Consider the following 25,869-nt stretch of genomic DNA (forward strand, 5'->3'; position numbering starts at 1 on the left):
GAGGGATCCTGAGAGGATCCCTGTGAGTAGTAGATCTGTGCCAGCACAGAGGGATAGGCCAACGAATGAAATATGCTTCAGTAAGGTTGGCTTCTTAGAGTTCAAAGCAATGGTTATCAACTGTACCACAGAAATGGAATGTAAATCAAAGACAATAGATGTTGTGGTGGCAGCTGCAGAGAAGTATTTGGTCATACGATATTTGACTTCAGAAGAGTTCCAGGGTGTGTTGAGTGGTGGTGTCCCGTCCTCCCAGGTCGTTGGCATGGTGCAGGAGCAGATAGGGTCAAAGTAGTGGAATGGGGTAGTGGGTTTTTAATGAGTATAGGATTAGTTGGAAGGGTGTTTTATTATTTATATCACAAAGTAAAATAGATTTATATTATTGTCCAGTTGGGGGTGGTAATACAACATATTGGATGCCAACCGTCGTTAAACTCCAAAGAAGAACAAACGTTATATTATGTCTATGTACAGTGTTGTAATAATGTCTCTCTCTCATTCCATCACTTTCGTGGTAGTTGGTTGTGTGGGTCTCTGGCTGTGAATGGGATGCTGACAGACAATCGTTGATGGATATTTATAGAGCTCTGATCAATACGACAATTTATTACAGGTGTATAGTTTATGGAACAGCAGCAAAGACTTAAGCTGGACAGAATCCAGTATATAGCTTTAAGGATATGTATTGGTGCATTTAAATCAACATCTGTATGTGTCTTACTAGTGGAGGCAGGTGAGATGCCTTTGGGTATACGGCGTAATAAATTGTCATTATCTTATTGGGTTGCAAGGCTGTGAGGTTGAGCATCCCACTGCTACTGTTCTAGATGACTGTTGGGAATATACTAGTAGACAAGGCAGTGGTTTTGGTTGGACAGTTGTAGGTATCAATGTTATTATGGAGAAATGAGAGAATGGGTGTAGTAGTGAGATTCTGCTGGGTCCCAGCACATTCAGGTGTGGAAGGGAATGAAATTGTAGACCAGTTATCTAAAAGAGCTTTAAAACCAGATATAATATATATTCATGTTCCACTGGGTAGAGGTGAGGACAAATGTAAAATCAGAGACATTTTGATAGATGTGTGGCAGAAGAGATGGGACTCTGAGCACAAGGGACGGCATTTATATGTCCTCTAAAGGTCGGTGGACCAAGGTTCAAAGGTCAGATTAGGAAGGAAGAAGTGGTGTTTACTCGATTGTGTTTAGGACATTGTACATTGACCTGGTCCTTACATCTGGTTGGCAGCATGTGAATGGTTTGTGTCTGGAGGGTATTGTCAATGAAACGGTGGAACATGTGTTGTTATATTGTTGTAAGGATGTTGAAGAGAGGGAAAGATTGAAGTGTAGGGTCATTGAGGTTGGATGGGGTTGGGGGGGGTTGGAAGGGATTTGGGGGATGGGGGAGGGTCTATTAGAAGTTAGTAGGGCTCTTTTTTATTTTCTCAGAAGTACTGAGTTAGGTAGGAGGATTTAGAAATGGTGTAAACCGTGATTGAACGCACTCCAGCACAGTAGGTGGCACCATGCACCTTTAACGTTGATTTGCGGACCGCCATTATATCATAGAAGAAGAAGGTGTTGTGGTTCCTGAGGAGGGCTACTATTCTTTTTGCGTATTTTCCAAATGTATTTTGTAGTTGTTAAGGGTTTATTTCTTAGTTTCCACTGTTTATCGGTTAGAGTTGAGGGGGGAGTAGGGTAGTTTGTTTGGGAGGTGTGATGTCCTCAACCGAGTGGAGAAGAAACGCTGTCTCTTCAGGTGCGTTCTGGAGAATGGTGTGGAGGAATTATTGATCATGGTCGGTGAACAGGTGGGAGAGGAACATATACACTCTGTATCCAGAATGAACAAGGCGGTGGTTGTGGTAATGTAAAAGGTGAGTCTTGTTACCCGGCTAGTTACCAGTATGATTTATGTGAGGGGTGTTGGTGCTGATTTCAACAAGAGTAGTGGTGTCTAATCTGCCTCCGTTTATTACGGACGAACAGATCCGTAAAGAGTTGGTTCGTTTTGGTCCATTTCCAAGTGGTTTTCTGAACTAAATTCAAGGTTAAACAGGGGAGGGGTGGTACACAGGGTTTGTTAGCACAGATAGTGTGGACATTTTTTACAAATATTTTCTGATGAAACTATCCGCCAAGGAGCCCAGTGATATAATATTAGCATATGTCCCAGCTGTTTGCTGTGGTTTTGAAGTAATTCTCTTCCAGCCCACGTTAACCTTGTAGGTTTACCTCAGGTAACTTATTGTTAACTAGGTTACAGCTACTTGGTGAGGAAGCTCACTGTTCACCTGGTTACATGTTGTAGTGACCTACAGTGTTAGTGAGTAGAACAGATGGTTGGTGCAAAGACATCAAACGTTAACCACTTGGGGCTAGGTGGGACGCTAGCGTGCCACCCGTGGTGCACTCCATCAACAGCAGGTGCATTTCAAGAGCGGCAAATTTGAATCCAAATAAATGTCAAAATTCAAATTTTTCAAAAATACAACTATGTTACACCATTTGAAAGATAAACATCTCCTTAATCTAACCACGTTTTACGATTTCAAAAAGGTTTTATGGCGAAAGCATAAATTTAGAGTATGTTAGGACAGTACATTTACAAGAGTTGTGTGTAATGTTTTGTCAAGTCAAAGACAGGGTCACCAAAACCATAAAACCAGCTAAAATGATGCACTAACCTTTTACAATCTCCATCAGATGACACTCCTAGGACATTATGTTAGACAATGCATGCATTTTTAGTTCTATCAAGTTCATTTTTATATCCAAAAACAGCGTTTTACTATGGCATTGATGTTGAGGAAATCGTTTCCCTCCAATAACCGGCAGTCAAGTCAGCGTCACAAATTAAATAATTAAAATTAGAAAACATTGTTAAAATATTATATTGTCATTTAAAGAATTATAGATTTACATCTCTTGAACGCAATCAACTTGCCAGATTTAAAAATAACCTTACTGGGAAATCACACTTTGCAATAATCTGAGCACTGCGCCCAGAAATATACGCGTTGCGATACAGACTAGACGTCATGTTGGGGAGATCTAAAATCGAAAATACTATGTAAATAATCCATTACCTTTGATTCTCTTCATCAGATGTCACTTCCAGGTATCACAGGTCCATAACGAATGTAGTTTTGTTCAAAAAAGCTCATCATTTATGTCCAAAAATCTCCGTCTCGTTAGCACATGATGTAAGCCAGCCGGACTTCTCGTCATGAACGAGGGGAAAAAATATATTTCCGTTCGTTCAAACATGTCAAACGTTGTATAGCATAAATCATTAGGGCCTTTTTTAACCAGAACATGAATAATATTCAAGGTGGACGAATGCATACTCTTTCATAACGTATTGGAACGAGGGTACCCAACATGAAGTAGCGCGCCAGGTGTCTAATGGGACATCACCGTTCCATGGCTCTTGTTCGGTCAGATCTCCCTCCAGAAGACTCAAAACACTTTGTAAAGGCTGGTGACATCTAGTGGAAGCAATAGGAAGTGCCAAAATATTCCTAAACCCCTGTGTTTTTCAATGGGATAGGTTTAAAGTCAATACAACACATCAGGTATCCACTTCCTGTCAGAAAATGTCTCAGGGTTTTGCCTGCCAAATGAGTTCTGTTATACTCACAGACACCATTCAAACAGTTTTGGAAACTTTAGAGTGTTTTCTATCCATATATAATAAGTATATGCATATTCTAGTTACTGGGTAGGATTAGTAACCAGATTAAATCGGGTACATTTTTTTTATCCAGACGTGCAAATGCTGCCCCCTAGACCCAACAGGTTAAACATGTTTAAACATATTTTATTTCAGAAAAAGGTTTAAAACCTAAACAAAACGTATGTCCCTGTCCTCTTTTTCAAGATGTCCCGATTTAAACAGATGTGTTGTTTCTAAATGGCTGCTGGGTAATATGATAATCGTTGAAATCTGTTGGTTCGTAGGCATCAAATAGAGAGAAAGCTGCGCAGGTTCACTGAGTTGTAAACCAAATGGATAGGTGGAGCTCATTGATTTGTAGCTCTGACTCAGTTGCTACCTCAGATTATGAGCCTATCAAGTGTGGTGAATGAGGTATGTAGTACCCACAGAAGACCACAGGGAGGAGCAAGAGAGATATAAACCCATACAGTTTTTCTCTTTAAATACCCTGAACCTAACAATCAATCAAATGTATTTATGAAGCCCTTTTTACATCAGCAGATGTCACAAAGTGCTGTACAGAAACTCTAACCCTACGTATAACCTATTTTAGCCTGAACCCTAATTCTAGGGTAGGGTAGCCTACAACTATTTTAGTAATAATATTATGTTAGTAAATACCGTTTTAGTACTAAATAACATTTGTTATTTTTTAAATAAAACCTATGTAAGCATTTGCTTTTTATTAGTTATTTTATTATATTTATTATTGCAAGGCAGAACACTTGATAAACAAGACTCATTTGTTTTATATGTTAAATGTGGTTTGAACTGGGTGACATAGTAACCTCTATGTGAAAGTCCAGCAATTGGCGTGGGACAGGTGGGGCAGGTTTGAGACTGATCTCTCTAATTAAATACACTTTATTTCTCAGCTGCCTCACCAATGTCTTTACGTGAATTAATAACTTTTAATTGGTAAATATTTCCAATAGATGGCAGCATAAGACCACGTAGCATCAGTAATAGGCTACAAGGAGCAATATGATTGACATAAAATAGCATGCAACCAAAGACAATGTCCCATGATTTTCTAAAATGGTAACTACCTACTGTCTCTGTCTCTCTCTGTCTCTGTCTCTCTGTCTCTCTCTTAACAGCGCTCTGCACAGGCAGCAGTGGAGGACAGTGATCAGATCTTTACTGAGCTGATCCGCTCCATTGAGAGAAGGAGCTCTGAGGTGAAGGAGCTGATCAGAGCCCAAGAGAAGGCTCAAGTGAGTCAAGCTGAAGGACTCCTGGAGCAACTGAAGCAGGAGATAGCTGAGCTGAGGAAGAGAAGCACTGAGCTGGAGCAGCTCTCACACACAGAGGATCACATCCATTTCCTCCAGGTAACTAAACTGTCTTGTTACATGTGATATGAAATTAACTTCATGTGAAACTATTCATCTCAATCATTATGTTGTCCTGTCTGTCTCTCTGTCCCTCTCTCTCTCTCTCTCCCTGTCCCTCTCTCTCTCTGTCCCTCTTTGTCCCTCTGTCCCTCTCTCTCTCTGTCCCTCTCTCTCTCTGTCCCTCTCTCTCTCTGTCCCTCTCTCTGTCTGTGTCCCTCTCTCTGTCTGTGTCCCTCTCTCTGTCTGTGTCCCTCTCTCTGTCTGTGTCCCTCTCTCTGTCTGTGTCCCTCTCTCTGTCTGTGTCCCTCTCTCTGTCTGTGTCCCTCTCTGTCTCTGTCCCTCTCTCTGTCTGTGTCCCTCTCTCTGTCTGTGTCCCTCTCTCTGTCTGTGTCCCTCTCTGTCTGTGTCCCTCTCTGTCTGTGTCCCTCTCTCTGTCTGTGTCCCTCTCTCTGTCTGTGTCGCTCTCTCTGTCTGTGTCCCTCTCTCTGTCTGTGTCCCTCTCTCTGTCTGTGTCCCTCTCTCTGTCTGTGTCCCTCTCTCTGTCTGTGTCCCTCGCTCTGTCTGTGTCCCTCGCTCTGTCTGTGTCCCTCGCTCTGTCTGTGTCCCTCGCTCTGTCTGTGTCCCTCGCTCTGTCTCTGTCCCTCTCTCTCTCTGTCCCTCTCTCTCTGTCCCCCTCTCTCTCTGTCCCTCTCTCTCTCTCTCTCTCTGTGTCCCCCTCTCTCTCTCTGTGTCCCCCTCTCTCTCTCTGTGTCCCCCTCTCTCTCTCTGTGTCCCCCTCTCTCTCTCTGTGTCCCCCTCTCTCTCTCTGTGTCCCCCCCTTTGTCCCTCTCTCTGTGTCCCTCTCTCTGTGTCCCTCTCTCTGTGTCCCTCTCTCTGTGTCCCTCTCTCTGTGTCCCCCCCTCTCTCTGTGTCCCTCTCTCTGTGTCCCTCTCTCTGTGTCCCCCCCTCTCTCTGTGTCCCCCCTCTCTCTGTGTCCCCCTCTCTCTCTGTGTCCCCCCTCTCTCTGTGTCCCCCCTCTCTCTGTGTCCCCCCTCTCTCTGTGTCCCCCCCTCTCTCTGTGTCCCCCCCTCTCTCTGTGTCCCCCCCTCTCTCCTTGTCCCCCTCTCTCTCTGTGTCCCTGTCTCTGTCCCCCTCTCTCTCTCTGTGTCCCCCTCTCTCTCTCTCTGTCCCCCTCTCTCTCTCTGTCCCCCTCTCTCTCTCTGTCCCTCTCTCTCTCTCTGTCCCTCTCTGTCCCTCTCCCTCTCTGTCCCTCTCTCTCTTTGTCCCTATTTGTCTCTCTCTTTGTCCCTATTTGTCCCTCTCTTTGTCCCTCTTTCTCCCTCTCTCTGTGTCCCTCTCTCTGTGTCCCTCTCTCTGTGTCCCTCTCTCTGTGTCCCTCTCTATGTGTGTCTCTCTCTCTCTCTGTCCCTCATTGTCCCTCCCTCTCTTTGTCCCTCTTTGTCCCTCTCTCTCTTTGTCCCTCTTTGTCCCTCTCTCTCTTTGTCCCTCTTTGTCCCTCTCTCTCTTTGTCCCTCTTTGTCCCTCTCATTCTTTGTCTCTCTTTGTCCCTCTTTGTCCCTCTCTCTCTTTGTCCATCTTTGTCCCTCTCTTTGTTTGTCCGTCTTTGTCCCTCTCTCTGTCCCTCTCTCTCTGTGTACCTGTCTCTGTCACCTCTCTTTGTGTCCTTGTCTCTGTGTCCCCCTGTCTCTCTGTGTCCCCCTCTCTCTCTGTGCCCCCCTCTCTCTCTGTCCCTCTCTCTGTCCCCATCTCTCTCCCTCTCTCTGTCCCCATCTCTCTCCCTCTCTCTGTCCCCATCTCTGTCCCCATGTCTCTCCCTATCTCTGTCCCCATCTCTCTCCCTCTCTCTGTCCCCATCTCTCTCCCTCTCTCTGTCCCCATCTCTCTCCCTATCTCTGTCCCCATCTCTCTCCCTCTCTCTGTCCCCATCTCTCTCCCTATCTCTGTCCCCATCTCTCTCCCTCTCTCTGTCCCCATCTCTCCCTCTCTCTGTCCCTCTCCCTCTTTGTCCCTCTTTGTCCCTCCCTCTTTGTCCCTCTCTGTCCCTCTCCCTCTCTGTCCCTCTCCCTCTTTGTCCCTCTCTCATTGTCCCTCTTTGTCCCTCTTTGTCCCTCTCTCATTGTCCCTCTTTGTCCCTCTCTCTCTTTGTCCCTCTCTCATTGTCCCTCTTTGTCCCTCTCTCTCTTTGTCCCTCTCTCATTGTCTCTCTTTGTCCCTTTCTCTCTTTGTCCCTCTCTGTCTTTGTCCCTCTCTCTCTTTGTCCCTCTCTCTCTTTGTCCCTCTTTGTCCCTCTCTCTCTGTCCCCCTCTCTGTGTCCCTTTCTCTCTGTGTCCCTCTCTGTCTCTCTCTCTGTCCCTTTCTCTCTCTCTGTGTCCCCCTCTCTCTCTGTGTCCCTCTCTGTCTCTCTCTCTCTCTGTGTCCCCCTCTCTCTCTGTGTCTCTCTCTGTGTCCCTCTCTGTCTCTCTCTCTGTGTCCCCCTCTCTCTCTGTGTCCCTCTCTGTCTCTCTCTCTGTGTCCCCCTCTCTCTCTTTGTCCGTCTGTGTCCCTCTCTCTCTTTGTCCGTCTGTGTCCCTCTCTCTCTTTGTCCCTCTCTCTCTGTGTCTCTCTGTGTCCCTCTCTCTCTCTGTGTCCCTCTCTCTCTCTGTGTCCCTCTCTCTCTCTGTGTCCCTCTCTCTCTCTGTGTCCCCCTCTCTCTCTCTCTCTCTCTCTCTCTCTCTCTCTCTCTCTGTCTCTCTCTCTCCAGAGTTATCAGTCTCTCTCCAGTATCAGTGTATCTTCAGACTTACCCAGCATCGTTGTCTGTCCTCTTCAGTACTTTGGAGATGTGAGTAAGACTGTGTCTGAACTGAGAGAGAAACTAGAATACTTCCTTAAAGGAGAATGGACCAAGATCTCCGCTACAGGTGTGTTGAAAACAATAAGAACATCAACTTTAGACCATTGAAAGTTCCCTACTAGTCATATACATGTGGAATATGGTATGATGATAACATTCCCTCTCTCTGTCAATGTGTTTGTGTGTCTGTAGTGAATATAGTGGATGTTTTACTGCCTCCAGAGCCCAAGACCAGAGAACAGTTGTTACAATGTGAGTCTCTTTATTGTGAAGTAACTAACAGTCTCTTTTTACTGACACTCCTAACAATCCCTCTAGAAATATATAGCAATAGTAGATCTAATCAAAGACTGGGTATCAATCTGACTCCTCATATTTCTCTGATTTGATCTCTGCTGTGCTCTAATCAAAGACAGGGTAGATACAGTATCTGACTTAACTTATTGTTCTGACTCCCCTCATTGGTCTCTGCTCTGCTCTTCTCCCAGATTCCTGTCAGCTCACACTGGACCCAAACACAGCACACACACTCCTCTCTCTGTCTAAAAGGAACAGAAAGGTGACCTATACAGACCAAGACCAACCATATCCTGACCATCCAGACAGATTCACCAACTACAGGCAGGTTCTGTGTAGAGAGGGTCTGTCTGGATGCTGTTACTGGGAGGTGGAGTGGAGTGGTAATGTTGAGGAGTGGGTTTATACAGCAGTCTCATATAAAGACATCAGCAGAACAGAGAGAGGTTATAGAGGTGTATTTGGACACAATAACAAGTCCTGGAGTTTACTGTGCTATAGTGATGGTTATTGGTTCAGACACAATAACGTTGAGACTGAAGTATCAGGCCCTCAGTCCTCCAGAGTAGGAGTGTACCTGGATCACAAGGCAGGTACTCTGTCCTTCTACAGTGTCTCTGACACAATGACCCTCCTCCACAGAGTCCAGACCACATTCACTCAGCCCCTCTATCCTGGGTTTTATGTCGATGGTACTGCTGAGCTGGTTAAACTGTAGTAGGGTCCACATAGATACTAGTCATGCTGGTGTAGTCTATAGCTGAGCTGGTTAAACTGTAGTAGGGTCCACATAGATACTAGTCATGCTGGTGTAGTCTATAGCTGAGCTGGTTAAACTGTAGTAGGGTCCACATAGATACTAGTCATGCTGGTGTAGTCTATAGCTGAGCTGGTTAAACTGTAGTAGGGTCCACATAGATACTAGTCATGCTGGTGTAGTCTATAGCTGAGCTGGTTAAACTGTAGTAGGCTCCACATAGATACTAGTCATGCTGGTGTAGTCTATAGCTGAGCTGGATAAACTGTAGTAGGGTCCACATAGTTACTAGTCATGCTGGTGTAGTCTATAGCTGAGCTGGTTAAACTGTAGTAGGGTCCACATAGATACTAGTCATGCTGGTGTAGTCTATAGCTGAGCTGGTTAAACTGTAGTAGGGTCCACATAGATACTAGTCATGCTGGTGTAGTCTATAGCTGAGCTGGTTAAACTGTAGTAGGGTCCACATAGATACTAGTCATGCTGGTGTAGTCTATAACTGATTTGATCTTCAGATGTTCTGAATTAAAATTCAATACTTTCATTTCGAATTGTACATATATATTTTCACTTTGATTTTTCTGACTGATTTGAATTTTAAGGTGTTTATATATGATAAAATACAATGTTTTAATCTTGTACATTTCCATGAATCATGATGTATGGTGTTGATGTATATTGGTTGTCATTCAGAACCATTGATATGTTTTCTCAGTTGGTTCTCTGTCTCTATGTAATTCTCCTCAGTATCATTGATCAGCTTGTAGGCTCGGCCCTAATTGATGTGTTCTCTGTCACCTGGAGCTGCATGGAAAATGGTCCAGGAACAAAAGGACAATTCAGGACTAGTCAGCCCACTACAAGCTGGAATCACTTACTTTCTACTAAAGTATATGGTCTGGTTTCCCAGACACAGATTAATCCTAGTCCTGCACTAAAAAGCATGTTCAATGTAGATGTCCAGGAAACCGTCCCTAAATGTGTCATATTTCTTCCTCCCATACTGCTCAGTCCAGCAACATTAAACCTGTCCAGCAGGTGGTGTTATTGACCAAACAATAAAACCAGCAGATATCTTGACTTGCCACTCAGTATATCAGTAATGTTCAGAATAGTACTTTAATATCATTGGAGAATGATGGTCTTTTTAATCCACTATCCAGAGTCAGGAACAGATGAAGTTAGGTCTGCTACTGTTCAGTGATTAAATATGATTTATGGTGATGGGAAATAAAAAATACAACACTAAACTTCATCTAGTAATAGTTTTCCTTTGTTATTTATTCCAAGGTGTGTCTTTAACTTGTAAATGGATTGTGTGGAGGTGAGCTAGTGGTGTGGCTGATAGCATAGAATGAAAAGGGAGGATAGGAGGGGAAATGGGCAGATATATCAGACAGATTAGGGAGAGAAAGATTTTCATACAGGAGTTAGTGTCTCTGTTGCAAATGGTTCCTGTTACGAATCCCTTTGGCCCTGCAGTATCCAAACCAACCCCAAAGCTAGTCTAGCCTGCTGTAAAAACAGCTAGCTAACCAAAAACATACAGTGGGTGGTCCAGTTCTAACTAGTGTATTTATTTTGTTTTCCCGGGTAATGTAGGACCATGGGCGACTTGTCTATTATCCCCTTTTCCCACCAACAAACAAACATTCAGGCACAACAACAATACTCAGGTGGGGACAAAGTGACATGTAGGCCCTAAAACCAAAAGAGAGATCAATGCATACGGAAAGAAAGAGCGAGAGAAAGCTTGAGTTCAGAGAGCTTGAGCCTCCAGAGAGAGATTGAATTGTTGAGAAAACAACTGGCTGGGTTTTTAAACCAAGGGAAAGGTGCTGTGATAGGGTAAGTCAAAAGGAGCAGGTGTCTTCTGATTGGTGACTGATTGGAATGATTATTGTGAGGGGAGAAGGAGAGAAAAGAAATACACACACAGGATGCCTGTATCCGTAACAGTTCCCTATTCCCTACGTAGTGCACTACGGTGCTTCTGACCAGGTCTAAAGTAGTGTTCTACATAGGGAAGAGGGTGTAGATTTATTACAATAACATGCTTTAGTGTTTGGCACAAAAAAATATTAGATCTCTACCCTCCCACTTCATGTCTGTCATCCCCCAGTTCTGTTAAGACTTCCTCTCATTGAACTGGGCCTCATTCTAAATGGTCACTTTGTATTGATAGTCCATACTGGGCTTTACTATGGTTCTACATACAGTATCTGTATTGATAGTCCATACTGGGCTTTACTATGGTTCTACATACAGTACCTGTATTGATAGTCCATACTGGGCTTTTCTATGGTTCTACATACAGTATCTGTATTGATAGTCCATACTGGGCTTTACTATGGTTCTACATACAGTATCTGTATTGATAGTCCATACTGGGCTTTACTATGGTTCTACATACAGTACCTGTATTGATAGTCCATACTGGGCTTTTCTATGGTTCTACATACAGTATCTGTATTGATAGTCCATACTGGGCTTTACTATGGTTCTACATACAGTATCTGTATTGATAGTCTATACTGGACTTTACTATGGTTCTACATACAGTATCTGTATTGATAGTCCATACTGGTCTTTACTATGGTTCTACATACAGTATCTGTATTGATAGTCCATACTGGGCTTTACTATGGTTCTACATACAGTATCTGTACCTGGAGGGTTTCTGCTCACATATTCCTTTATCTCCACAACTTTATCTGATTCTCTCTCTCTTCCACTTCCCTTCATGGATTTAAAGGAAATGACTGGTATATGTAAACTCCCTCTACTCCATGTCAACACCAATCCAATGATTTGAAATGTGTGAGGAGTAGTGAAGGAAAGCTACACTTCATGAGGATGGAGAGATTATTGGGACGCCCCCATGGAGAGATGATAGAGGGATGTGAAAGAGGAGAGAGGTAATGGTTGTACTCCCCCATGGAGAGATGATAGAGGGATGTGAAAGAGGAGAGAGGTAATGGTTGTACTCCCCCATGGAGAGATGATAGAGGGATGTGAAAGAGGAGAGAGGTAATGGTTGTACTCCCCCATGGAGAGATGATAGAGGGATGTGAAAGAGGAGAGAGGTAATGGTTGTACTCCCCCATGGAGAGATGATAGAGGGATGTGAAAGAGGAGAGAGGTAATGGTTGTACTCCCCCATGGAGAGATGATAGAGGGATGTGAAAGAGGAGAGGGAATGGTTGTACTCCCCCATGGAGAGATGATAGAGGGATGTGAAAGAGGAGAGAGGTAATGGTTGTACTCCCCATGGAGAGATGATAGAGGGATGTGAAAGAGGAGAGAGGTAATGGTTGTACTCCCCCATGGAGAGATGATAGAGGGATGTGAAAGAGGAGAGAGGTAATGGTTGGACTGGACTTATTTATTCTCTCATTAATGACTTCTTCTATCTCAATAACATAATTGCAGTTTACAAGATAAGTTCATTCAAGGAAGTATCCATGTTTTACAGTTTTCACAGTGTAACAGAAATGTTGTTGTCTGAATATATAGCCATTAATTGTACAACTTGTCTCACACAATCATTGGTTCCTGTAGGTGCAGGGTAAAGATATGACGGGGAGACGGTCATGACCTCCTCCTCAGACCTTTTGGCAGAACGCCCAGAATATCTTCAATTAAGATAGGAGACGGTGCCAGACAGGAACCAACCCTGTGAAGCATGTTCTATAAGATAGGAGATGGTGCCAGACAGGAACCAACCCTGTGAAGCATGTTCTATAAGATAGGAGACGGTGCCAGACAGGAACCAACCCTGTGAAGCATGTTCTATAAGATAGGAGACGGTGCCAGACAGGAACCAACCCTGTGAAGCATGTTCTATAAGATAGGAGACGGTGCCAGACAGGAACCAACCCTGTGAAGCATGTTCTATAAGATAGGAGACGGTGCCAGACAGGAACCAACCCTGTGAAGCATGTTCTATAAGATAGGAGACGGTGTCAGACAGGAACCAACCCTGTGAAGCATGTTCTATAAGATAGGAGATGGTGCCAGACAGGAACCAACCCTGTGAAGCATGTTCTATAAGATAGGAGACGGTGCCAGACAGGAACCAACCCTGTGAAGCATGTTCTATAAGATAGGAGACGGTGCCAGACAGGAACCAACCCTGTGAAGCATGTTCTATAAGATAGGAGACGGTGTCAGACAGGAACCAACCCAGTGAAGCATGTTCTATAAGATAGGAGACGGTGCCAGACAGGAACCAACCCTGTGAAGCATGTTCTATAAGATAGGAGACGGTGCCAGACAGGAACCAACCCTGTGAAGCATGTTCTATATGATAGGAGACGGTGTCAGACAGGAACCAACCCTGTGAAGCATGTTCTATAAGATAGGAGACGGTGCCAGACAGGAACCAACCCTGTGAAGCATGTTCTATAAGATAGGAGACGGTGCCAGACAGGAACCAACCCTGTGAAGCATGTTCTATAAGATAGGAGACGGTGCCAGACAGGAACCAACCCTGTGAAGCATGTTCTATAAGATAGGAGACGGTGCCAGACAGGAACCAACCCTGTGAAGCATGTTCTATAAGATAGGAGACGGTGCCAGACAGGAACCAACCCTGTGAAGCATGTTCTATAAGATAGGAGACGGTGCCAGACAGGAACCAAAACAATGAAGCATGTCTATGTAGCTTTCTTGCTGTATACTGTCATGAAGTTGCCCTGTTGGGGGCGGTTTATGACCCCCCCGTAAATACCTTTCCCCCTTTTCTCTCCACTCTACAGAGTGGACTCTTGGAAAGCCCTTTGTTAACGTAGAGAGAGTATGGTAACATCAAAAGGTTTTACTTATTTATTCTCTCATTACTGACATTCTTTATCACTGAAGTAATTACACAACATAATTCATGTTAGATAGATAATGCTCTCTTCCTCCTGTAAGAGTCATTGATGTATTGGATGAGATAGGACCCTGCCTTCACTGGGGGATATTTGTTGGACCCGTCACAACAGGTGATGAGGACCTCATCCTTCAGCTGCACAAAGAAAGCCAGGGACTGCAGTGTGCTCCAGTCTCCAGCAGGGGGCAGTAAAACCCTATGGACCTGTCACAACTGGTGCACTAGCGGTTCTGGGGGGGGGGGCAGTGCCCCTGTGACAACAATTTTGGACCCCCTTGTGGCCTCCCTAAATGTGAGGTATGATATAATTTTTACATAACACATTTTTGCTATCGTTCTTTTTTTTACATCCGTTATTAGACAGTGGCAACGATGAGGATTATGAACATGGTCTTTTGCCTGCTAATGCAGTGAAGAAAACGATATGACAACAATAACGTCTAATGTAACTGGCCCCTCTAACAGTACAACTGGCCCCAGCTTGGCCCCCCCAGTTGAAATGGTCTAGAACCGCCACTGAACGGGTGATGAGGGCCTCCTCTTCCAGCTGCACAAAGAAAGCCAAGGAATGCAGTGTGCTCCAGTCTCCAGCATGGGGCAGTAAAACCCTATGGACCTGAAAGGGAAAGTGAGGAGTATAAATCAAAGGTGAATTTATATTGATGTTTCCACATAGACCTGAGTCATATTCACTAGGCACCAAACTGAACTCAAACAGGGAGGGACTAACTGAACTTAAGAAAATAAATGTTTTCATTTTCTGTTGCTAAATGTTTTGCTACAGTGTGCCCTAACGAATACAATTTGAATTCTTACAAATACTTTGAGCATTTCCTTTAGTCCTCCAGGTGGGAGGGGTTTGTTTGTACTTTTAAGATGTTTCTATTGGTTCCATTCCAACAAACTCAATCAACCACTGCTTATTAAGTATTCAACATTATTTTAAATAGTAATTGAACGCAGGTCTGTTTCCACACGCAATAAGCCTGTAACGTCTTGTACGATCTCAGGTAAAGGTGTTTCAAATGGAAGGGCAAGTCTCACCACTGAGAGGAAAACATCACTGGTCCACCTTTGCATCAGGTCAGCTATGTTGATCAGTACTGTCCCAGGGATGCTGGGAGCAGAGATGATCTCCCCTGACCTGGTACCACCTATGGAGTTGTCATTTTAATATCAGTTTAACCCCATTACTGCTATAACACACATCAACCATGTTAGTAGAATGAAATGGATCCAGGTTCCATTTATTTTACAATAGATTTCATCACAGGTCACTTGGTAAGTTTGCTAATATCATCATCATCATCATCAAATGTATTTCTAAAGCCCGTTTTACATCAGCCGATGTCACAAAGTGCTGTACAGAAACAGTCTATGTTATGGAAAGAGCAGTTAATGTTTTGTACACTCAGTATATGTTGTGTCTACAAGCTCATTCCCACAGAAAACTGCAGAGGGAAGCAGTACCACCCAGTCAACCATCAGACTCCATTGTGAGACGCCTCACAGAGGATATTCAACCATCATTGCAAATCCAAGATGTCAATATCAACAAGGTGCTGATCAGTAAAGAGAAGAGAGACTAACATTCTAGAATGTTCCCTTTTTTCTGCACGGTTCTCACAGTGAAAACAACAGGATTACAAGAGTGTTCTACGCTTTCTTCATTTGATCCAATTCAAAGTTGACAATTATTTTATGGGATGAGAATTAAGTGGAGTGACTAATCTTAGCTGGTCTGAGAAAACTGATGAGACTTCTCTCCTTTATGTATACATTGGGCCATTTAAAAAGACACCAATCTGTAGAATCTCTTCTCACAGTCAGTGCAGTGATGAGGCTTCTCTCAAGTGTGTATCCGTTGGTGTGTTTTTACATTGCCCAATCGGGAGAAACTCTTGCCACATTAACATTTACATTTTACATTTTAGTCATTTAGCAGACGCTCTTATCCAGAGCGACTTACAGTAGTGAATGCATACATTTCATACAATTTCATACATTTTTTTGCAGGCCCCCTGTGGGAAGATTAAGAGAAGAAGTAAGGCTTCTCTCCTCTGTGTGTTCTCTGATGACCCTTTTAGCTCAGCTGTTGATAAAAAACAAAATCTACAGTCAGATCAGTGATAAGGCGTGTCCCCAGTCCGGCCCTTGGTGTCTCTTGAACTGGGCCAGTCGAGAGAAACTCTTTCCACAGTCAGAGCAGGAGTAAGGCTTCTCTCCCGTGTGTGTCCTCTGATGAACTTTTAGGTCAGTTGATGTTGTGAAGCATTTTACACAATCAGAGCAGGAGTAAGGCTTCTCTCCATTCTGATTACCTTAGTGTCTTTTTTGGGGGGAATATTTGTCAAATTATTTGTCAAAACATTTTGTCACCTGGTGATTTAGGATGGGTCTTGGTTTGTTCTAACATGTTACTGTGTCACCTGGATCTGATTACTGTGGGGTTAACGGGATCTGATTACTGTGGGGTCACCATGATCTGATTACTGTGGGGTCACCATGATCTGATTACTGTGGGGTCACCATGATCTGATTACTGTGGGGTCACCATGATCTGATTACTGTGGGGTCACCATGATCTGATTACTGTGGGGTCACCAGGATCTGATTACTGTGGGGTCACCATGATCTGATTACTGTGGGGTCACCATGATCTGATTACTGTGGGGTCACCATGATCTGATTACTGTGGGGTCACCATGATCTGATTACTGTGGGGTCACCGTGATCTGATTACTGTGGGGTCACCGTGATCTGATTACTGTGGGTCACCATGATCTGATTACTGTGGGGTCACCGTGATCTGATTACTGTGGGGTCACCATGATCTGATTACTGTGGTGTGTGCCGATACGTTAACTGCTCAAAACACAAAGAGGCAACACCCCACAAACAGCGTGGGGGAAAAAGGAACTTAAATGTGATCCCAATCAGAGAAAACTAGCGACAGCTGTCTCTGATTGGGAATCGACAGAACCCAACATAGAAATAAACCACATAGAGCTAACACCAGGCTATAACGCAAACATAGAAAACAAACCAAGGAAAAATACCCAACATGACACACCCTGACCCGAGTTCACCTGGTCAGGGCGTGACAGTACCCCCCCCCAACGGTGCGTACTCCCGGCGCACCAAACTTTAGTCTATTGGGGGGGGACCCGGGTGGGTGCCTCACCCTCGTTGGAGGCTCTGGCCCCGGGCGTGTTCTTTCCCCCGCCTCCACCTTAGCCCTACCCCTCTGGCCCGGACTGGACCACTGTGGAGCGGCATGCTCAGGCTCTGGAGCGGAGCTGTCGACCGGAACAAGATTGGACACCGGTGGACCGGACACGGGCCGTGCCGGACTGGGAACACGCACCACTGGCTTGGTGCGGGGAGCAGGAACGGGCCGGGCCGGACTGGGAACACGCACCACTGGCTTGGTGCGGGCAGCAGGAACGGGCCGGGCCGGACTGGGAACACGCACCACTGGCTTGGTGCGGGGAGCAGGAACGGGCCGGGCCGGACTGGGGACACGCACCACTGACTTGGTGCGGGGAGCAGGGACGGGCCGGACAGGACTGTGGACACGCACCGTGGGCTTGGTGCGGGGAACAGGAATGGGCCGGACAGGACTGTGGACATGCACCGTGGGCTTGGTGCGGGGAAAAGGAACGGGCCGGACAGGACTATGGACACGTACCGTGGGCTTGGTGCGGGGAACAGGGATGGGCCGGACAGGACTGGGGACACGCACCACTGACCTGGTGCGGGGAGCAGGGACGGGCCGGGCCGGACTGGGAACACGCACCACTGGCTTGGTGCGAGGAGCAGGAACTGGCCAGGCCGGACTGGGGACACGCACCGCTGACTTTAGTGCGGGGAGCAGGGACGGGCCGGGCCGGACTGGGAACACGCACCACTGGCTTGGTGCGGGGAGCAGGAACGGGCCGGGCCGGACTGGGAACACGCACCACTGGCTTGGTGCGGGCAGCAGGAACGGGCCGGGCCGGACTGGGAACACGCACCACTGGCTTGGTGCGGGGAGCAGGAACGGGCCGGGCCGGACTGGGGACACGCACCACTGACTTGGTGCGGGGAGCAGGGACGGGCCGGACAGGACTGTGGACACGCACCGTGGGCTTGGTGCGGGGAGCAGGGACGGGCCGGGCCGGACTGGGAACACGCACCACTGGCTTGGTGCGGGGAGCAGGAACGGGCCGGGCCGGACTGGGGACACGCACCACTGACTTGGTGCGGGGAGCAGGGACGGGCCGGGCCGGACTGGGAACACGCACCACTGACATGGTGCGGGGAGCAGGGACGGGCCAGGCCGGACTGGGAACACGCACCACTGGCTTGGTGCGGGGAGCAGGAACGGGCCGGGCCGGACTGGGGACATGCACCACTGACTTGGTGCGGGGAGCAGGGATGGGCCGGGCCGGACTGGGAACACGCACCACTGGCTTGGTGCGGGGAGCAGGAACGGGCCGGGCCGGACTGGGGACACGCACCACTGACTTGGTGCGGGGAGCAGGGACTGGCCGGACAGGACTGTGGACATGCACTGTGGACTTGGTGCGGGGAGCAGGGACGGGCCAGACAGGACTGTGAACACGCACTGCTGAACTGAAGCGTGAAGCCGGTTTAGCCACTCGTCCTGGCCAGTGGTGCGTGTTCCCAGTCCGGCCCATCCACAGACAGTCCAGACAACATGGTCACATGTAATGGTTTTGACATCACATACACAACATATATATATTGAATACTCAGATACTGCTCAACAGAGACAATAAGAGCACAACCCTTATATATGGTGACTGTATATTGATATTGTAGTTTGTCCTTTAGGGCACCTGTAACGCCCCCCCTGCCTATGTACATTGGAATCCTTGGAATGTTTTGTCCTGTGATGAAACAATGGCCACGTTAGTTTCTACTCCCGTCTCCTTGGTTACTGTCCTTCTATTAGTTGTAGAAGTAATACAGCGTGTTCTACAACACTGACCTGTTGTGGATCCACTATGTGGATCAATGATCAATAACCAGTATTCATTATGTATGTTACCATGTATCATACATGTCATCTACATGTTTCTACTTTAACCTGTTAGGGCTAGGGGGCAGTATTGACACGGCTGGATAAAAAACATACCCGATTTAATCTGGTTACCACTCCTACCCAGTAACTAGAATATGCATATACTTATTACATATGGATAGAAAACACCCTAAAGTTTCTAAAACTGTTTGAATGGTGTCTGTGAGTATAACAGAACTCAAATGGCAGGTCAAAACCTGAGAGATTCCTTTACAGGAAGTGGCCTGTCTGACCATTTCTTGAACTTCTTTTCCATCTCTATCTTTTACTAAGGATCTCTGCTCTAACGTGACACTTCCCACGTCGTCCATAGGCGCTCAGAGCCCGGGAAAAAACAGAATGTCGTCATTCCAGCCCCAGGCTGAAACACATTATCGCCTTTCTCAAGTGGCCGATCAAGGGACTCTGGGCTTATGCGCGTGACCCGACCGCCCCCGCCTTTGTGATTTTTTCCTCTGTTTGCCGAAAAGGAGATTCCCTGTCGGAATATTATCGCTTTTCCATGAGAAAAATGGCGTAAAAATTGATTTTAAACAGCAGTTGACATGCTTCGAAGTACGGTAATGGAATATTTAGAATTTTATTGTCATGAATTGCGCCATGCGCGCAACACTTCTTTACCATTTCGGATAGTGTCTGGAACGCACGAACAAAACGCCGCTATTTGGATATAACGATGGATTATTTTGGACCAAACCAACATTTGTTATTGAAGTAGCAGTCCTGGGTGTGCATTCTGACGAAGACAACAAAAGGTAATCAAACTTTTATAATAGTAAATATGATTATGGTGAGTGCTAAACTTGCCGGGTGTCTAAATAGCGAGCCCGTGATGCCTGGGCTATGTACTTAGAATATTGCAAAATGTGCTTTCACCAAAAAGCTATTTTAAAATCGGACATATCGAGTGCATAGAGGAGGTCTGTATCTATAATTCTTAAAATAATTGTTATGCTTTTTGTGAACGTTTATCGTGAGTAATTTAGTAAAATGTTAGCGAATTCCCCGGAAGTTGCGGGGGGTATGCTAGTTCTGAACGTCACATGCTAATGTAAAAAGCTGGTTTTTGATATAAATATGAACTTGATTGAACAAAACATGCATGTATTGTATAACAATGTCCTAGGGTTGTCATCTGATGAAGATCATCAAAGGTGAGTGCTGCATTTAGCTGTCTTCTGGGTTTTGGTGACATTATATGCTGGCTTGAAAAATGGGTGTCTGATTATTTCTGGCTTGGTACTCTGCTGACATAATCTAATGTTTTGCTTTCGTTGTAAAGCCTTTTTGAAATCGGACAGTGTGGTTAGATTAACGAGAGTCTTGTCTTTAAATAGCTGTAAAATAGTCATATGTTTGAGAAATTGAAGTAATAGGATTTTTAAGGTTTTGAAAATCGCGCCACAGGCTGCAAGTGGCTGTTACGTAGGTGGGACGCAAGCGTCCCACCTAGCCCATAGAGGTTAATGGATATTGTCAACAAGCACAGTCTTGTACTGTAACTGCAACAACAACAGTTACTCAGATCAAGTCCAGGAGGAAACAGCACCTTGTCCCCCGTATGCTGTTCAGGTACGAGCAAGACTGCACTCCGTTCACCCCTTTGGATCGCCACGTGTTCAAATTTCCTAAATTGGACTTTGGTATGCCAGAGATGGGTAAGGTTGAACTGGAGCGAGCCTTGGTGGACCAATTGTCTCTGTACAGTACAAACACTGCAAACGAGACAGGGGTGGATCACCCTAATCCACAGGAGCTAACCAATGATACCTTCACCGACTACCAGAACCATCGGTTAGCGGCCGTTAGCTGGTTTGCTAACATGATACCAGTCGACATGATCTACACACAGAAGCACCACTCTGTCTTTATGCCGGCTGTGAATGTCATGGACCGATACATAACCACCTGTGTAGACCTCGGAGAGGACCTGTATCAGCTGCTGACAAACATCTCTAACATCCGAGCTGCATGCCTATCGCTCTCGATTAAGATGCATAGTGTGAACACAATATGTAATCTAAAGGGAATTGTCAAGCACAGGGACTGGGTAAAGAAGGCATGTGTTACAGAATCTTCCAGAGACACAGATAACCCAAGATTCAACGTGTACATCTTGTCAAATGTACAAGGGATAGAAGAGGCCGAGAAGTGGATAATTACCAAGTTGAAAGGATCCTTGGAAAAGCTTAAGCCTGGCGAGTTCACACAAAAGGATCTGTGTGACCTTAGTGAGATGTTGACTCAGGGCTGTGTGGTATGCAGCAGTTCCTTTGTCAACCCTGATGTGTGCAAGACTCTACGTAAGATATCATCTGCGTCTTGCGCCTGGTGTAGGAAGACCACTCTCTTAAGAGGAAATTATGATGACCATTGGACTAGGCAAACAAAGGGAAAGGGGGTATCTAATAGTAAAGTGGCACGGTACTCTGTTTAGTTTAATAACACTTGGTCTATAGTGTGGCTATGTAACCTATGTATCTAATGATGATATATGTCAATGTCTATATGCCTATGAAATAAAGTCATAACAGATCCTTAAACAATGTTTCAAATAAAATGTTTTATTATTCCCAAAGTACAATACAGTCACATCACATGTATATAGATAGTGTCAACAACTACAGAGAGGAATGTTGCACCCTGACATCCCTCAGACCGGGTTACCATTGTCAACTTATACATTGCCTATGTGTGCTCGAATAAAATAGCTCATTGAGATTCCCACCCTGAATGTGATATTGACTCCCAGTTTGGACGTCCCATCCCCAGTCCTATGGCTTTCCTTAGACTGGATACGGCGCTCCTCGTCGGATTTACTGAAATTGGGGACTTTCCGATCCCAGTCCTATGGCTTGCCTTAGACTGGATACAGCGTTCCTCGTCGGATTTACTGTAATTGGGGACTTTCCGATCTGCCCCACATGACTGCTATCACGGAACAGGCAAACTTCTTCCATAAGAACAGACTGGTTTTGGACGCTGGGACAATGGATCACCTGAAAAAGGTTGGTGTTATGGAAGAGAGTAGAGTTGTCATGGAACTGGATAAGGATGTGTTCACTAAAGCAAAAGAACTGATGACAATGATTAGTGAGCCTGACAAGACCAATTCAATTGTAGAGATGTCCGACACTCTACATGAAGCTTACCAAGAGTTGAGAGGTAACAAGTTCTACGCCTCTGATTCCGATGTCCTGCGTTTTGTTGCTTTCACTGCATACGCCGATCAGGCTGAACACTTGGTCTATCACGATGCCAATGTTCGCTTCAAACCTTTAGGGCATGATCATAAAACGGACCTTGGCTCAGGTGCAGACATGAAGGCTGTAATGATAACCTTAACCAAGCGTACCCATGAAGTCCTAGCCAATCAGCTCTCGTTTGTGGAACCGAGAACAAGCACTTTAGTCAACAAACGCTGGATCGCTTGAAGGTAGCCAACTCCAGTGTTAAAACGACCTACCTAGAAACGGTGAAGACGTGGCTACAGCACATTACAGGACTCTCTGTCAAGCCAGTCGAATGCCCCGAGTATCACAAGTGTAACCCTTGCGAAGCAGCCTTCTACAGATACCCCTTGAACCTCCAGGCTAACACAGGGTGTATCACGGCCATGCTCGGTGGATCGCTCATATGCGAGGCCAAGCGTTCTGACACAAGCAAGGTGTCTGATGGTGATAATGAACATGGGTCCACTCACATTAGAGATGGCAACATGGAGGATCATCACAACCAGGTCCCCCTAACCCAAATCGATTCCTCGTCTTACACAGAGATCATTTCACACCCCTACCAGCCTTTCAACAAATGTGTCGCCAACTCCAGGGTGCTGATAGCTCACTATGCAGACTGTACCTTGGTGAACCGATCTGGAAAGCTTTTAGCTCACTGCATTATAGACTACTGCTTACCCCGCTACATGTACAGTTCTGCCCTTGGCTCCCACAGCCTGGGTGATTGCAAAGAGCACTTGCTCACCTCAATCACCTCAGTCAGACAGAGGTTGAAGAGGGCAACCATGGCTTTCAACTCGGTAATGAACAACTGCCCCGAACACATGATACCCGTCTGCGGTACTAGTGAGTTGGAGCACCTAAGGATAAACAGGGAAATGGTGGCGCGTCTGCCCGGTGAGAAACTCGAGGTCTGCAGCAATGTAATCACCAAGGACATATCCCTACAGCCCAGCGATGTCTACAGGAACCTAAGTGCCTCACTTGGGAAAAGGCTCACGGAAGCCATATCGGAAGGCATACTGTCCCTTGTCGACAACGACTCTTGCTCTGCCGCCTCCATCTTGCTGGTTTGGTCCAAAATAATCCATCGTTATATCCGAATAGCGGCGTTTTGTTCGTGCGTTCCAGACACTATCCGAAATAGTAAAGAAGTGTCGCGCGCATGGCGCAATTCGTGACAATAAAATTCTAAATATTCCATTACCGTACTTCGAAGCATGTCAACCGCTGTTTAAAATCAATTTTTACGCCATTTTTCTCGTAGAAAAGCGATAATATTCCGACAGGGAATCTCCTTTTTGGCAAACAGAGGAAAAAAATCCCAAAGGCGGGGGCGGTCGGGTCACGCACATAAGCCCAGTGTCCCTTGATCGGCCACTTGAGAAAGGCGATAATGTGTTTCAGCCTGGGGCTGGAATGACGACATTCTGTTTTTTCCCGGGCTCTGAGCGCCTATGGACGACGTGGGAAGTGTCACGTTAGAGCAGAGATCCTTAGTAAATGATAGAGATGGAAAAGAAGTTCAAGAAATGGTCAGACAGGCCACTTCCTGTAAAGGAATCTCTCAGGTTTTGACCTGCCATTTGAGTTCTGTTATACTCACAGACACCATTCAAACAGTTTTAGAAAATTTAGGGTGTTTTCTATCCATATGTAATAAGTATATGCATATTCTTGTTACTGGGTAGGAGTGGTAACCAGATTAAATCGGGTATGTTTTTTATCCAGCCGTGTCAATACTGCCCCCTAGCCCTAACAGGTTAACAGCAATTGTGTGATATGTACAGGTGGACTATGTTATACAGTAATGTTTCACAAATATATTGAATAAAGGCACAAGACACATCTCCCTGACTGATCATTCATTTGGTTTATTCATGTGAAGACAAACTAAATGCTAGCTGGAATGGCATTATACAATAATCATACAATAGCTTACACAGAGTATGTTATGAAAAGAGTTCACTATTCATATCTATAGCCTTGTGCTGAGCACATCGGACCCTCTTGTGTCCTTCGATCATAGTCTATCCTTGTCATTGTCTCCACTCACTTTAAGGGGAAGGTCGTGGCACAAAAAGTACATTCTTAGCCCTTGTCATGTAGTCCATCAACTCTCGTATATTGGAGAAGTGTAGATTGGCCCCACATCGAAACCCAGACCTGTCGAACATCACTTTGTGTCCCTTTCCTTTCCCTGTTACAATGTCAAAGAGGTATCCAGAGCAGTGTTCATCCATGTAACATATTGCTGCAGCAGGATTGCTTTTTTCCATTTGCATACTTTTTAGGTTGTTTAACAAGGCAGTGTGCTCACATGACCCTGAGGACCTTCCATTTGGTGACTGCCCAAAAGACAGTCCCCACCATGCACTCTTTAGTGACTGTATCATGGTATGCATCTCTTCCACTACACGTATGCAAGGGAACTCACTTTGACCACCAGGTATGGATCTCGGTCTAGCCATCAGGTACCCTCCTGGGTATTTTACAATCATGTCCTCTATAATGTTTGCAGGTTGACTGTATTCCCATTTTAGGAAGTCGGTACATTTGTAACGGCCTCCTATGACATATATGGCGAATGAGATAATAACATAATCATCTGTCTTCATCATACATGATACATCATACGTGAACACACTCCTCCGGGCACCGCTCCACAGTTTTCCGATATGGCAAAAGCTCCAGCATTCACATCGGGTCTATTCAGGAAAGATGTCATTTGTTGCTCAGACACAGAACCCCACCAGTTGTCACCCAGTGACTCTACAAATGAAAGCCATGATCTATCCAATAGAGGCCAGTTTCCATATGTCACTTCCATTCCAGCCATTTCCAATAGACACTTGCTGTTCTTCCCAGTGCTGAGACAGGCTAAGTGTGTTCATATACAGGAACAGACCTTGCTATTTAACTGCTTTCCTGTGATAGTTGGTTGGGTAAACACCCGGGGGTTGGGTTTATCCAAGGCTTGCTTGGGATTCATCCAAGGCTTGATGGGATGAATACCCCAGAGCTGGAAGAGAGAGAGAGAGCCACATTATGCTAAGTGGTAAATGGGTTGCTAAGCACCCCTAGGTTGAATACACACGAGCGGTTGAGTAACAGGCCACAGATGAATAACCAAGATATTGTGCCATGAAGGGACTCGTGTTAGATAATACAGACACGGCTGAATGAGCAGGCCCAGCCATAATCACTTTCTGAATGAGCAGGGCAGAGTTGATAACACGACCTCGGAAAAGGAACAAGGGGGAGAAGAAAAACGCTTGCTTTGTTTTTTCTATCTTTTTATCTCGTGTGAAGTATTTGGCTTTCCTTATGTGTGGGTTTGAAGTTCCACACCCAGAGAAAAGGGGGATTGTTGGGATATATTTAATTAAACTAGGTGTGGTTCATAGCTTATGAATACATTCATGTTATTAAACATAACAGGTTTGTATTGTATTGACATAGATTGAGCAACCTATAATAGAAGTGACTAACTGGAGGGTTGGTCATAGGGGCTAGTCTGTATGGACCGTTTGAGACTGGGTTGATCGCCACTTGTCTCCACTGGTCTCCTCCTTCGCCCTCTTGTTACATCCATCGTGCTCATGCACAGGTCCTGTGCTGTAGGAAAGGGACACTTTTACAACCGTTGTCATATGGTCCAGCAAACTTGTCATTGAGTTAAAGTGTATATCTGTATCAAGCACAAACCCCGAAT

The 25,869-nt window shown here is 45.5% G+C and overlaps 1 protein-coding gene across 3 annotated transcripts in view; it reads left to right on the forward strand.

The window, feature by feature from the left end:
* Nucleotides 1–10,203, forward strand: part of LOC123732224 (tripartite motif-containing protein 16) — a 185,853-nt gene extending 175,650 nt beyond the window's left edge. For 2 of the 3 annotated variants that reach the window (XM_082968278.1, XM_082968277.1), the window contains exons 3-6: nt 4,830–5,063; nt 7,807–7,966; nt 8,092–8,151; nt 8,388–10,203. In XM_082968278.1, coding sequence (XP_082824404.1) covers nt 4,830–5,063; nt 7,807–7,966; nt 8,092–8,151; nt 8,388–8,914 — 981 coding nt within the window. In that variant the 3' untranslated portion in view covers nt 8,915–10,203. Of the gene's footprint in view, nt 1–1,402; nt 1,886–4,829; nt 5,064–7,806; nt 7,967–8,091; nt 8,152–8,387 lie in introns of those variants that run through there. The other variant, XR_014382387.1, reaches the window with a different exon arrangement.
* Nucleotides 10,204–25,869: the final 15,666 nt, after the last annotated feature.

The sequence above is a fragment of the Salmo salar genome, chromosome 23, assembly GCF_965601325.2.
Source record: "Salmo salar chromosome 23, fSalSal1, whole genome shotgun sequence".
NCBI classification, from domain to species: Eukaryota; Metazoa; Chordata; class Actinopteri; order Salmoniformes; family Salmonidae; genus Salmo; species Salmo salar.